General features: G+C 44.5%; 1 protein-coding gene across 1 annotated transcript; it reads right to left on the bottom strand.

Annotated features, from left to right (window-relative positions):
* Nucleotides 1-1,523: 1,523 nt before the first annotated feature.
* Nucleotides 1,524-10,752, bottom strand: FAM83A (family with sequence similarity 83 member A). The gene is made up of 4 exons (XM_054985679.1): nt 10,238-10,752; nt 8,301-8,468; nt 6,727-6,851; nt 1,524-2,115 (listed from the first exon to the last, which is right to left on the bottom strand). Exons 1-4 carry the CDS (start codon nt 10,718-10,720, stop codon nt 1,557-1,559), a joined length of 1,335 nt encoding a protein of 444 aa, XP_054841654.1. The 5' UTR covers nt 10,721-10,752; the 3' UTR covers nt 1,524-1,556.
* Between the last annotated feature and the right edge of the window lie 4,478 nt (nt 10,753-15,230).

The raw sequence follows: 15,230 nt of genomic DNA, 5'->3' as shown, positions 1-15,230 counted from the left end.
AAAAACTCGCGTTTGATATAAACAGATCAAAAATATATCCGCCTTTGTTCAAATTACCAGATTATCTATATGCTCATGGCTGTTTTCTGACTGTAGTTTTCTCCCCCTCTTCATCACATTTTTTATCTTTTTCTAGTAATTTGAGATAGGCATAAAAACAAAATTCCATTGAAGAGTCTTCAAAATATTCTTCAGTGCGGGGGCAGGGGCAGATTAGAATGTGCATCACTTTATTTTGCGGCGCTCGTGAATTTTGGTTCAGGCAATCAATTTGGAGAGGTACAATCCACAGTAATCAGAATTGTTTCTTTAAAGTTTTATTTGGCTTATGAAATGAATGGCCCTTCAGTCATTCCAGAGGGGTAGCTACTTTAATCTGCGTTAGCAGAAAAGCTAGCGTCCAGTGGCACCTTAAAGACTAACAACATTGATTCTAGCATAAATGTTTGTGATTCAGAGCTCAGTTTGTCAGATGTATAAACACGTATAGCATCTCCACACACTGCCCTCCCCCCCCCTCATTTTTGTCTGTAGTTTTTAGTATAAATTCATCTGCCTCATGGGCGGACACTTCGTGCATCTTACAGGACAACCCGATTTACAAAGGTTTATGGTGGTATAAAATGTTAGTCTTTAAAGTTCCACTGGGCTTTATTCTGATATATTAAGTAATATGTGGAAAAGATCCAGGGTAGGGGGACGTCTGAGTTATTGTCCCATAGAAACACTCCTAGATTTTCTGTCTTCCCCTCCCTGTTCCTTCACACAAGAAAGGCCAGATGCAAAGCCTTGGGTCCTAGATTGCTGTCCCACCCATGGAACAGTTTTTCTGTTTGTGTGTGTGTGTGGGGGGGTGATCTTTCCCACTTCCCTCTCCTACTCTAGACCCCCCCCCTACTATTCCTGGGGGACCACTGAGCTTTACTGGGGGCCACACAAAGCTGTAGTGGGGACAGGAGTTGCCTTCTTCTAGTGCAAATCTGCTCGTACTACTTGGGATCCCAGCCAAACTCTTGAGCCTCGGTCTTGCATAAACAAGGCTGTCCGTTTTTCTTTTGGCTTAGTTTGCATGCCCACACACCACGCCGCTGCAGGCTGAAATGCTACAGTTCAGGAACAGTGATACCATTCCCTCTGCTTTGTGTATAAATTTGGCCTTAAGATTTCATTTTTGGGATCCAGCAAGAATAAGGTCTGCTCACGGCAGCTTGGTGCACATTTCATTCTCACCTGACAGCGTGTTAAAAACTCTGCAGCAACCATATTTTCCATCTAACTGAGCTCTGGAATTGTGACGATTGTGAGAGCCCACGTCCTCATGCTTATTATTTATACAGTTGGGATTCTTTCTGTTTCCTGAGGAATTGCACACCCAGTAATATTTTCTGAATTTTCTTAGTGACCTGGAGGTCTAGAAACATGCAATCGCTCAGATTCTTGGGGCTGCTTGCAACTGTCATTGGGTCATCAAGGAGTCTCTTGCAGTGTTTCCCCCCTTCTACCTTGCTCAAATTACAGCCCCCCGGTATAAAAGGTAACTAAACCCCACTCCCCAATCATCTAATCAGGTTTGCTTTGTGAAGGCACCTCCAGACCGGGTTCAGCTGAGCCCTGTTGACCTCCTCCGGTCTGATTCTCGTGGGTCTGTAGAGGTTCACGTTGTTGTAAACGACCGCCGGTGAATCAGTGATATACTGTCGCTGGTAGTAGTTGACCTGGATACTGCTCTGTGGTGGGGTTGTCATGAACGTGGTGTAGCCGTGGAAAGAGTGGACTCTGTTGAGCGGAGACTGGGATGGTGGGTGACCGTTGTAAACGGGAGTCCTGGGAGGTGGCTTGCGGGGCAAGGTGTTGTTGTTCGACGGGCAGGTGAACAAATCTGATGGGTTGTGGTTGCTTTCTCGGCTGCTGCTGCTGCTGCTGCTGGTGAGGCTGCCCTGGGTAGCTGCCATGCTGTTGTTGAGCAAGAACGAGGGATGCGATGGGGACTTCAGCCCCGCCACAGGCTTGGATGTGGCGTAGAGGTGCCGGAACTCCTCGTCAAACAGCTCGACCACTTGGCCTGTGAACTTGGAGAGGAAGTTGCGATGAACCTGGCCGCACAGCCACGTGAAGCTAGCAGGAGGAAGAGCAGAAGAGGAGGGAACATTTATTTTACAGCTTCCTTTACATTGCCAAAAGGCACCTGATACATATATAGTCAAGGTGGAGCCTGGAGGATAACAACTGAACAGTTGGTGTAGTGGTTAAGAGCGCAGGACTCTAATCTGAAGAACCAGGTTTGATTTCCCACTCCTCCGCTTGAAGCCAGCTGGGTGGCCTTGGGTTAGTCACAGCTTCTAGGAGCTCTCTCAGCCCCACCCACCTTACAGGGTGATTGTTATTGTGGGGATAATAATGACATACTTTGTAAACCACTCTGAGTGGGTGTTAAGTCATCCTGAAGAACGGTATATAAATCAAACATTATTATTATTATTATCCTACAGCGATCAGTTCCACTGGAGAAAATGGCAGCTTTGGAGCCTGCTCTCTGTGGCATCATCTCCCTTCTGAGCTCTTTCCCCTCCCTAAACCCTCACGTCCACATGCAGCACCCACAGATCTCCAGGAATTTCCCAAACGAGTTGGCAACCCTAGCCACACTGGAGGCTTGTTACTGTGTATAACCCCAGACCACGCAGCCATTTTCAAAGTGGAAGAATCGCTGCAATTATTCACTTGCTTTTCTTCCCAAAGCAGCATTCTCTCCTTAATTTTATCCCCACAAAAGAAGCTGCAGCGTGAGGTAGGCTAGGTTGGCCTATGGTCAGCTAGCAAGCTGCGGTGGCAGAGGGGGCTCGAACCTGGGTCTCCAGCGTTCAAGTCCAATGCTTTCTCTATTCCGCTGTGCTACACTAAGGTGATCTCCCCTCCACCGCTTCATCTAGAACAGAACTCTTCTGAAAGCACCTCTAGGAAGTAAGTTTCGATGGAGGGGCCATTGTCAGTTCTAAGAACAACATAGAATGATCCCTGCTGGTCTAAACCAGTAACCCATCTAGTCCGACATTTTGTTTCACATAATGGCCACCAGTTGCCCTGGAAAGCCAACAAACAAAAAGGCCAAGGCATTCCCCTGATGTTGCCTTCTGGCACCGATATTCAGAGGTTTGCTCCTGGTTGTGGAGGTATGTCCAACAGTTAAAAAAAAAAACTGGGCGGCATGATCGTTTGAGGTTACACAGATTATTAAATAAATACCCACCCATTTATTTTTTCACATCCCTTAGGAACTGGTTTCCTTCCTACTGTCAGTTGGTAGACCTTTGCTTCTTTTAAAAAAACTATTGGCTAGAATGGGGGTTTTTTTGGTTTATATACCACCCTTCAGGACAACTTAATGCCCACTCAGAGCAGTTTACAAAGTGTGCTATTATCCTCCCGACAATCACCCTGTATGGTGGGTGGGGCTGAGAGAGCTCTGAGAGAGCTGTCACTGACCTAAGGTCACCCAGCTGGCTTGAAGCGGAGGAGTGGGGAATCAAACCCGGTTCTCCAGATTAGAGTCCTGCCACTCTTAACCAGTATACCAAACTGGCTTGCATATTTTTTCTCTCTGCAAGTAAAAATGGGGGATATTTTTTTGTTTGTGTAAGGAAAGGTACAAAGCCCTTAGGTATGCTTGGGCCTCCTGCTCTTCTCCCCTTCCTTACGGCACATATTTAATCAGAAGCAAAAATTGCTATTTAGCGTCTCCCCTATCCATTGTCATGGCCCATTTTCAACATTCAACGTTTTGCAAGCTTGAGGGGGGACTTCAGGTTTTAGCATAACTCTGCTCTGAGGCACACGGTTTTTCCAAGTGTTGCTTAATACCACTTACTATTTTCAAGCTGAAACACATGTATTAGGGAAAAGCAAAAAGGGTGTGAAAGAGCGCCCCAGCCCAGAGCAAAATCAGTTCCTGATAAAAATGTACTTGGAGCGAATCCATGTTTTTTGTTTCAGTGGGTTCGCACCGCCACATATTTAATCACGTTTACCACTCCCCAGATGCAATCCCAGAGAGAGACAGAGAGCTCTGTTAGACTGCTGCAGCCAAAATAGCAAAAAAGTCTCATGTCACCTGAACAACTAACACATTTATTGCGGCATAAGCTGCGGCAAGCCAGAACCCACTTTGTCGGGGACACAAAGTGTTACATTCAATTAATAGGTTTCTACTTAGGATCAGGGTGGAGGGTGGAATTATTTCAAAAAGAGGTTAGAAGGACCATTTTACCATGACATAGAGAGTGCTATTACATGACATTGCAGAGTGGAGGGGGAAAAAACAGATCCACTCCCTGAAACACTGGATGAATCTGAACAGGAACAATTGCTTTTTGCCGTGAGCTAAGCAATCCCAACTTCCTGTGTGCATGTGGGGCCCTCAAGTCATAGCTCACTTATGGAGACCCCTGGTGGGGTTTCCATGGCAAAAGACTATCGGAGGTGGTTTGCCATTGCCTGCCCCTGCAATCCTGGTCTTCGCTGGAGGTCTCCCGTCCAAGTACTAACCAAGGCTGACCCTGCTTAGCTTCTGAGATCTGATGAGATCAGGCTCACCTGGGCTATCCAGGTCAGGGCTCCAATTTCCTATTGAATCAAAATCTGATCATATAAAATCAGCATAGGAATTCCATCTCAGCAGCTTCTCTCAGGAACCCTCTGATATTTTTCAGCTGAAGTGCTGCAGCCTCTAATAAGAACTTCGCTTATATATCACTCTTCTAGACAGATTAGTGTCCCACCCAGAGCAGTGAACAAGTCAGTGTTCTTATTATCCCCATAATACAGCTGGGGCTGAGAGGAGTGGCCTATCCAAGGCCACCTACTGAGTTCATGGCAGGAGCGGGATTCGAACCAGCAGAGTGCTGATCAGCAGCCGAACCACTTAACCACTGTGCTACAGCAGCATTAAGTCTGTTACTAAATGTTCTTGGAAGAAGAAACGCTCCCCAACTATCTTTTGGTGCTTCCATTTTAATTTCTGATTTATGTCCATTTATTCTCCGTAGAAACTGTCCAGTTTAGCCAACATAAATGGTAGAGAGGCAATTGTTTGCCTATGACAGCACACAGCACATTAGCTGTGGGTGCCAGGGAGTGGACCCTTTGCCGTGCTGTTTTCCCAGTTCAAATTTCCCCCTCCCTGTCCCCAAAACTGCTGTTTGATCCCTAGTGGAAAATACCTAGACAGCCTGTATGTTTGCTCCTTGAAATAACGTGGAGGAGTATGCATTTCCCAAAACAGCATGGGAGAGAAGAATCAACCTGCTCCTCCCTTCACTGCAGCCTTGATAACAATCCCCCCCTCTTTTAAGCCTTAAAATACAGTCCTCTGCTCTCCATATCCCCTAACATAACAGCAAGTTTGGCCCTTAAAGGTGTTGTTTTATGTATTTAGGAATTTGTTGGCTGTTATGATGTTTGCTTTGCTTTCATGGACTACAGCCAACATTGTTAGATTTCTTTGGATTGCTGCCTGGACCCAGAAGGGCATCCTGGTACTACAGTATGCTTAGGCAGCTGGGACAAGCCATTTGGTTGGCACTGTGCTATGGCAGAGAGGCATCGGGGGGTCCTGCTTGTGTCTGAAAAATGAAGTGCTGAGCGGATAGGTTTTCTTCTGTCTGAGTTAACTCTTATTTGTGCTCACAACCAATGAGTAGACAGCTACCTGGAGTTTAAACACGGCTACTGCAATTTCCTCACCTGTCAAACACTTTGCTGGATGGGAGTTCATTGAGTTTGACAAGCAGATGCTGGGTGTAGCCAAAATTGAGCATGCTTTGGTTTGTGTGCATTGGTCTGAGTGTGAAAATGCCAGAAGGCCACACCTTGTAGTGAATTCTTGCTGTGCATTTTTAAAGGCTTTAGCACTCCAACTCTGACCTGAATAGCCTAGGCAAGACTGATCTTGTCAGGTCTTGGAAGCTAAGTAGAGTTGGTCTTGGTTAATAATTGGATGGGAGACCTCTAATGACGACCCTGGTTACAGAGGCAGGCAATGGCAACTCACCTCTGTTAGTCTCGTACCTTGAAAACCCTACCAGGGATCACCATAAGTCAGCTGGATGGCACTTTCCATCACCAGTCAGCATTCTTTAGCACCACCTAGGTAGGCAACGGCTATCAGGTCATGAAAAGCACGTCAGATTTACTTGGCTGAAATTTGGTTTGCAGCTGTGTGTGTGTGTGTGACTTCTCAATTCTTCTGTCCTTGTTCTATATATAAAGGACCAAGAAAAACACTTGGGAGAATGCCTCAGAGTCAAGCTACAAGTGACACAGGTTGGACACTTGTCAGCTTCCCTCAAGTTTTGATGGGAAATGTAGGCGTCCTGGTCTTGCAGCTGTAATGGAAAGCCAGGCTGTAAAACCAGGACGCCTACATTTCCCATCAAAACTTGAGGGAAGCTGACAAGGGTCCAACCTGTGTCAGGCGTCACTTGTAGTTTGGCTCTCAGAGTTCGTTCCCCAAATCGGGAGGAGTGTTGCAGAGCTGCAAAGTGTTTCTAGCTCTGCACTGCTTGTTCCGAGTCCAAGAAAGAGTATTGTGGCAGCCAGAAGATGTTGCCCTTGTCTATTCACTGCGGGAACAATTGCTGTTCTCGAAGCGCAGGACATTAAATATCTGAGCTTTAGCTTAAAAGACACCTTTGAGCTGAACTCTTACAAAAACATGGCAGGTAATCTTACCTGTATGATCCAGACAGAACGTATCTCCAGTCCGAGATGATGAATTTTTCTTGGATTTGCCCTGAGAATTTCCGGCCTGATTTAGCACAATAAACTTCTCCGGTAACACTTCGCACGGAAATATTCTGTCAAAGTCGACAAACATTAAGTAATTTTCTATTACAGTGATACGGCACAGGTCACGGCCTTTTCATAATTAAAGAGCCAAACTATGTCCAAGTCCAATGGAGCCTGTAAGGAAGCTCATTTTTGCATGACTGAAAACAAAGAATTTAACGTTACTGCGAATTGACCTATTGATTTAATGACCTAGGAAGTTTTTGCAGCCCAAAAGTTGGTTGCTGTGAGCAGGCGGCACATAGGTAATCTCACAATAAGTAATAAATATTCACAACGTAAATATACACTGAGATTATTTTACAGTGCAATTCTAAACAGAGTTAATCCAGTCTAAGACAATTTAAATCAATGGGCTTAGACTGGAGTAATTCTGTTTAGGATTGCATTGTTAGTGTAGTGGCATAAATCTGCATATGGTGCATACTCCAATTTCTAGCAACTGTTCATAATCTCTATGATTTCCCTTTCCATAAAGCCTCCCTAAGCCACCTTTTAGTCCCATAAAAATCTCTGCCTACTATGCCCTTCACGTATTTGTTATTCTAGCATCCCAACCTACCCCTCCAATCGATTTCCTTTTTTTAAAAGACATTTTTATTCCTTTCAGAGCTGCATTTGTCTCTAAAGCCATAGGCTGCAGACCTCTTTCCTAAAAGCTTACTTCCCAAGTGTTTAAAGACTCTATTTCATTTATATTCCCCACTTTTCTCTCCCATGGGGACCCAAGGTGGCTTACGCGATTAGCCTCTCCTCCATTTTTTCCCTGCCACAACCCGGTGAAGTAAGTTAGTCTAAGTGTGTGTGGCTGGCTCAGGGGTCACCTAGCAAGCTTCCATGGCAAAGTGGAGATTCAAACCCGAGTCTCCCACATCCTAGTCTGAAACTCTAACCACTACACCACACTAGATTGGCAAATAGAGATTTCTGATAACAGAAATCCTAGGCATTACATATTTGTCCTAGGCATTATATGTTTAAATATATACCAAATTTTATTGGTGTCGAATATTTATACTCTGTCCTTCCCACTATAACATTTATTCATTCATTCATTCATTCATTCATTCATTCATTCATTCATTCATTCATTCATTCATTCATTCATTCATTCATTCAGCGAACTAAATAAATAAACAAACAAATAAAGCATCTAAAACAATGAAGAGAATGATTTTTTTTTAATGAACTTTTCTGTATCTGGATTGGTCTGAGGCACATTATCATCTCTACTTGGGAAAAAAATCCCTTGCTCCCATAGTAAAACATCAAATCGCTGACCATTTGCTTCCTATGAATAGCATCTCAAATCTACCCCCCGCCCTGATAGGCCAGCCTCTAGGTTAGCCCACTTTCCCCCTGAAAATATCCAAACACAAATGGCAGGATCATGCTCTGATTCAAAGGAACGTGTACAACCACCAACCAGCTGGGAGCTTGCAGTTGTCAAGTGGTACCTTGAAGTGACCCTCCGTGACATGCAGTTTGTCGCACATCTCGGTGAAGAGCTTGAGGTTGCTGTGGTCAAGCAGCAGGTAGACAAAGACCCTACGCTTGTTTGCTGCTTCTAAGATATCGCAGAATATCTCAGTATCACTGAACACATCCATCAAAATAGCCAATACCTGGGAGGAAAGAGACAAAAGCAGAAATATTGCATCAGGTTCTGAAATCTTCAGCCCTGAGGAATGGGGAGGTGAAGGCGGCAGCATTAGCATCACGTTAGAATGTTTAGCATACAGAAAAATCCTTCACATTTCTTATTAAAGAAGGTGCTTATATACTTCTCTTCTAGACAGATTAGTGCCCTACTCAGAGCAGTGAACAAAGTCAGTGGTGGTGTTATCCCCACAGTTCAGCAGGGGAGCTGGGGCTGAGAGAGTGGCTTGCCCGAGGCCACCTGCTGAGCTCAGTAGTGGAAGTTGAACCAGCAGAGTGCTGATTTGCAACCCAACCACTTAATCACTATGCTACAAGAGTTTCCTATCTTAGTTTTTTATCCTGGTCGTGCTGACAACTGTCCTGTAAGGTAAGTCAATATTTGCTTTTAAAATACTTTTTATTGCATTTTACAAGTTAACATAAATATTAACCATCATCATAGAGAAATCACAACAGAGATACACAATTATAAAAAGTCTATTGTTAATCCAAGAGTAGTATGCCAAATTTTTCAAAAAATTTTCCAACACTGATAGCAAGTAGTTACACTTTGCTTTCCTCCTCTCAGTCAACCGATTCAGTTAGTCTTCGCACTTTAACTAGTTGCCTGACATTGTATCCCTGTTTTTATAGACAAGTTATTTGTATTTTGGCAGTTCTTTGTTGTTAATATTTTTTCTCACATGGCACTAAATTTAAAATCACATTCCTGTTAGGAAGGTCAATATGCTTATTCCAGTCTGAGGTATCTGTCTGAAGGCTGCGAATAACTTTCTCTGGATGCTTTTTCAGATGCCACCCAGTAAATTTTGAGAAGTTACCGTTTTAGCTCCTGTTGCTTTTTTCAAGGGCAATCTTACAGAAGTTCAGCAAAAGGTGCCCTTTTGCCAAAAAGAATGTATGCATTCACTCACCTTAAATGTCAGAGGAAGGCTTGCTCAAGGATTTTTCCTGTCCCAACCAAGCCTGTGACAAGGGCATCCCCCATAAACATTAAGAGCCAGTTTGTGTAGTGGTTAGAGTGGGATGTAGGAAATCTAGGTCTAAAGTTCCTGATCTGCAGTGGAAGCTTTCTGGGTGACCTTGGGCCAGTCACATATTCTCACCCTAACCTACCTCACAGGGTTGTTGTGAGGATAAAATGGAGGAGAGGCGAACGATGTAAGCTGCTTTGGGTCCCCATTGGGAAGATATGGTGGGGTATAAATGAAGTATAGAGTGGTAAGCTGCAGTACTGCAGCCCAAGCTCTGCTCATGACCTGAGTTCGATCCTGGCGGAAGCCGGGTTCAGGTAGCCAGCTCATGGTTGACTCAGCCTTCCATCCTTCCGAGGTCGGTAAAATGAGTACCCAGTTTCCTGGGGGTGAAATGTAGATGACTGGGGAAGGCAATGGCAAACCACCCCGTAACAAAAGTCTGCCAAGAAAATGTCATGATGCGACGTCCCCCATGGGTCAGTAATGACTCGGTGCTTGCACACCTACTTTACCTATAAATGAAGTAAATACATTTTAGCAATGCAAATTGAGCATTGCCTCTCAACAAATGACTGGGTCACTGCTGAGCATAGTATTTTATGTTAATTTGGGAACTTGCTGGGCCTAAAACAATGCAGCGAGAAAGATTTGAGCACCGTTTCCATCTTGGGGGCACCTCTCAGGGTCTGCCACCCTAGGCTCAACCTGCCTCAACGGCTGAGCTAGCCTGGCCCACCAAATTCCTGTCCCCATACCTGGCTGGTCTTGCTAATGCACCGGCGTATGATGTCTCGAATATTGCTGTTCTTATCCGTTTGGAAATACACCGTGGCGCTCGACTTCTCTTTCAGGTAGGGCTTTTCTGTTGCACCCCATGTATGAAGAAGGGCTGGTTCGCTGCTTTCCGAATTGAACGGGAAATAAGTTCCTGACTCCATGGACCTGGCATCGTTCGTCTGCCGTGGTCCAGTTTCTCCGTCGGCATGCATGTCGCTGGCGTAGTAAGGTTCTTTGGCATTCCTCTTGATGTACTGAGCTTCCACCGAAGACAGAAAATCCACTTCTCCCTCTTCCTCCAAGGCCTTGAAGTAGGACTGGATGCCACCATCCAAGAGGGCGTCAGTGGCCAGCCGCACGCTCTCATTGTGGCTAAAATCTGCTTTGGTCAGTCGGAAGGACCCGTTCTTGACCTCCTCCAGTCGCCTCCGGATCTTGCCCGTGTGCTTCGATCGGTTCATGATTCCTCGCCAGGCTCATACGGTAGAGTGAAGAGACTGTGCCTTGTGTTTAAACAAATCTACTCTAATCTAGCAGGCTTCCTATGTGTAAACTGTCCAGGTGTGGAGATCCCACATTCAACACCTGGATGGGTTTTGCTGCAAACACTCTTGTCAAGAGCATCATTTGTTAAAGAAAATATACAACCCTCAGTGCCTGGGGCATGTTACGCCAGCCAGCTTTCTCCTGTTGCTTAGAAAATGCACTTCAATAACTATTGTGCTCCAAATAGTATCCAGGTTTCAAGATGATTTATTTGCTCATCTGAGAAAGTTACACCTTCCGCCCCAGGGAACAAGAAAGAAAGATTCAGAGGCTCATTATCCAATTCTGATTTCAACAGATAATTACCCCTTCCTCATCATTCATTCTGACAATGCAAGTATAAAGCAAACACTGTGCTCTGGCAAACGCATTCCTGAATAAGACTGCACAATTTTCGAGCAGGCTTCGGGATTGCTGAACTTTCTACAGAATTTCTAATGGAGCAATTGCCGTCAGCACCTTAATGTCGTTCATTTGCATTATCAATAAATATTGCAACAGCAATCTGCAATGTCTGACGAATGTTTTAGGTACAGAATGAAATGTGAAAAAAAGAAGAAGAAAGTGTGCAGAAAACTCCATTTGTGGAAGCTTCATTGTCCGTAAGCATGCCTCTGCATTCACAGTGACAATGAAAGCAAAGTGCCGAATTTTTTGCTGTGAGGAAGCAAGACTTCATAAAATTCACATTTATTCAGGAAAAATGCATTCAATTAGTTATGGTTAGCTAGTTACCAACTGTCAGGTTCTGGCAATTAGGTCCTCATTGTACTCCACTGCACACACTCCAGTGTATGAGTTAAAGTTACTTTATTAGAGATCCATCCGTATCAGCAAAACACAGACAAGGGTATTGGCAGAAGTGACATGTATAAGGTTTGAGGGGTCAGTTATAAGGCAAGTTCCTGCCTGTAGGATATAGATGGTTAGGATTCTGCCGCGAAATAGCCAGGAAGGGTGGGGGGAAGGGGGTTTGAGATAGGAGCAAAGAAGAACTGGAGGAGAGAAGCAAAACACGAAGTCATTTTTAGCTCCCAGGCTCCAGCCGACCCTCAAGGATACATTCTCAAGCAGCTGCGAAAACGAAAGTAGACACCACAGCAGGCACCTGTAAGATAAACAACTCCCAGCCAAACAGGCCACTGATACGCAACTTCTGTACTCTCAGAGGATCAGTACAGAGCACAGAATACAGAAAAATATTCATGGCAGATATGTAGAAAGACATAGATGACACCAACTATATAAGGTGGACACTCAGGGCTTTCTGCATTTTATGGGCCTTTGATCCTTCTTTTCATGAGAATCTACTCATTGGATCTGAAGAAACGGGCTCTAGTTCACCCATGAAAGCTGATGCAGAAATTTTTATTGATTGATTTACTTCATTTATATCCCGCCTTCCTCCCCAATGGGGTCCTGAAACAGGTTGTGTTGTTCTACTTTTTTCCATAACAACCCTGTGAGGTAGGTTAGGTTGAGAGTGTGTGACTGGCCCAAGATCACCCGGTGAGTTTCTGTGGTGGAGTGGGGATTCAAACTTGGATCTCCCAGATTCTAGTCCAACACATTAACCAATGGTCCACACTGGCTCTCAATAAAATAAATATTGTTAGTTAGATGTCATAAAACTCCTGTCTAATTTTGCTGCAGTGGACTATCTCAGAGCAGAACCACAAGTGACAAAAGGCACAGATTGGACACTTGTCAGCTTCCCTCATGTTTTGGCGGCAAATGTAGGCATCCTGGTCTCGCAGCTTGGCTCTCTGACTGCTGTCCAATGGACTTTTCAACTGTCACTTGTCCAACATTCCGCCAAGCTGCCTACATTTCCCATCAAAACTTGAGGGAAGCAGACAAGTGTCCAATCTGTGCCTTTTGTCACTTGTGGTTCTGCTCATAGTCACCCTGCTAGGAGAACTGATGCTAGCAAATCTCAGTTGAGCCTCAGCAATAGTCTGAGTTGTACCAAGCAGCAAAAAAGAAGAAGAAGAAAACCCTAAAAGTAATTAATCAGCAACCTGCTAAATTCTATTACACAGGAAAGAATTATTTGGAATTATTAACTCGACAGGTAAATAACCGCCTGCCAGCCTCAATCAGACCAGCTAAAATCTGCATTACAGGTATTTAAGTTACTGAGGCTGGTTTTTGGAGGGGTGGGATGGCCGCTCAAACCATGTCTGACTCATCTCTAAAGAAGCTTTCTGCTTTCCTTCTTAACAGCATCGCAACAGGCAGGCAGTCAACTGCAGCTTTTTTTTGATGTGAAGCTGTAGTGATGGGAATGCCTTGCCTGTTGAATGTCTGCCTGCCAGTGTAAAATTACAAAGCTTTTGTAGACTAGAACCCTCACCAGAGGTGCAGCTGGAAAAGCACTCAGAGAGGGCAGAAGAGCCACTTTCCACTAAAGCATCCGAAGAAGGGGACTCTGGTTCACAAAAATTTCGCTTGTCTTGATGGTGCTGCAAGACATGCTGTTAATTTTTGCTACAATATGGCTGCCTCTTTGGAATTACTACCATGGAAGTAAAGGACACAGAGACTCAATATATCAATTGCAACCTGATCAAAGGAAATATGTGAGGATTCTTTGGGTAGTAGTGATCCAAAGGAAAAAGTAGGAACAGCTGCCTGTCTGTCTTGACAGATGTGTCATGAAGGGCTGAGAAAAAGGGTAGCTATTTTACTTATTTCCTACCTTTCTCCCCTAGGAGGATTCAGATCAGCTTACATTACTCTCCTCCTCTCGGTTTTGTCTTCACAACAACCCTAGGCTAGGCTGAGAATAAGTGGCTTTTAAAAAAGTATTCAGGCAGAATTCATGAATGAGCTCTACAACTTTTGACTACAGAACCTCCATGTTCAGAGGCAATATATCTCTGAGCAGTTGATGCTGGGGATAAGCAAATTTCCATTCAAGACTGGGAAGTCAAACCTGGATCTGACACTCTGACCCACCACTCCACACCAGCTCACTTATGCAACTCTTAAAAGGTTCAAATATTAATTATCAAAGGTTTTTAAAAAATTGATTTTGGAAATGCAGGGGTGGGGTCTATATGAGGCCCTTGATAAAAAGTTACAAAATTTTGATTGGGTTGGAGAAAGGGATGCTTCTGGCTTTCTCTCTCTCCCTCACACCTGTTTCAGTTGTACACTTCTGGAGCACCAACTATGTATCATGGGAGCATGCTTGGCTCATAAACCTCTTGATAGGCATGGTTGCCATTTTGTGTGAATAGGACATGTGTATGTTTCCATGTGCCTACTGTAGGGTGGGGTCCAGATTTTGGGAGGCTCTGGGTAGAGAGTGCCCTGATACCCTCTGCTTCTCTCCCTACCACCAGACCCCCTGCCTGTGCAACCACGTCCGTGCCACATCCCCTCAGGAGTCCTCTTACTACCCACACTCTTACTACCCGCACATTACCTTCACACCCTTTCCCCAACAATGCTGGGCAATGCTTAGGAGCATGGATGGAGAATGCTTGCTGTAATGATTTTAAGTGTGTGCGTTTCTTTCAATGACTGGTGTGTTACAGAAGAAGAACGGGGAGTGAGAGAGAGGGATGAGTGAGTGAGGTGAGTGGTGATGACTGAGAGTGTGGGTGCAGCTGAGAGGTGTGTGTGTGAAGAGAGGCAGTTAGCTGAGAGAGTTGGGGTTTGACTGTTAAGCTGTAAGGAATTAACAGAGGGTTTTCCCAAGTAGAATCCAAACTAGTGCTGTGAAAGGCATTGGGAGTCTGGGCAAAGCAGGCAAGCTGCATGGAAGCCTGAAAGATTTCTCACACAGGCAATCTATGTGAAGCCCGAACTGTGTGTTTGTGAGAGAAAATATTCTTTCTGTCTAAGTCTGGCAAACTGTGTGTACACCTGAGAGCAAAAGTCTATGTATATCTGGCCAAGATAGGTTAGTTTGTCTGTAGCAGTGGAAAAGAGCAAGAGTCCAGTAGCACCTATAAGACTAACAAAATTAGTGGTAGGTTGAGCTTTCGTGAGCCGCAGTTCATTTCTTCAGATACCATCTGAAGAAGTGAGCTGTGGCTCACGAAAGCTCATATGTATATGTGAGTGAGAGATTCATCTATCTAAATCAGGCAAGCTGTGTGGAAAGGCCTGAATGAATCTAAGTCTGTGTGGAGTTTTTCCTCTTAGAGAAGACCTGTGTGGAAAATTACTTTTGTGTGACTGAGCCTATGTAAAGAAACTTTAAGAACTGATAGCTATCTTTGAAACCATCAAGCGGAAGAAATAGTGTGCAACCAATACGCTTCATGTAATAATAAAAGTTTATTTTGTGTTTTTGTTCACCCTAGAATACATGTGATTCCTATTACACCCCATTCCTATCCTCAGGGCCACATAGTCCCACGAAGGAGCCTGACGCTTGGGCACATTATTCAGGGGGAAATTTAAATTAAC

Source organism: Eublepharis macularius, chromosome 7 (genome assembly GCF_028583425.1).
Source record: "Eublepharis macularius isolate TG4126 chromosome 7, MPM_Emac_v1.0, whole genome shotgun sequence".
Lineage (NCBI taxonomy): Eukaryota > Metazoa > Chordata > Lepidosauria > Squamata > Eublepharidae > Eublepharis > Eublepharis macularius.
This window is presented reverse-complemented; position numbering and strand designations above follow the sequence as displayed.

Bases quoted from the DNA above. Each gene is read 5' to 3' on its own strand.
- FAM83A (XM_054985679.1), bottom strand. From the start codon at position 10,720: ATGAACCGATCGAAGCACACGGGCAAGATCCGGAGGCGACTGGAGGAG. The intron at 8,469-10,237 runs GTATGGGGACAG...CTTTCCTCCCAG, and splicing joins GCATTAGCAAGACCAGCCAG to GTATTGGCTATTTTGATGGA. The intron at 6,852-8,300 runs GTACCACTTGAC...CGACTTTGACAG, and splicing joins TCACGGAGGGTCACTTCAAG to AATATTTCCGTGCGAAGTGT.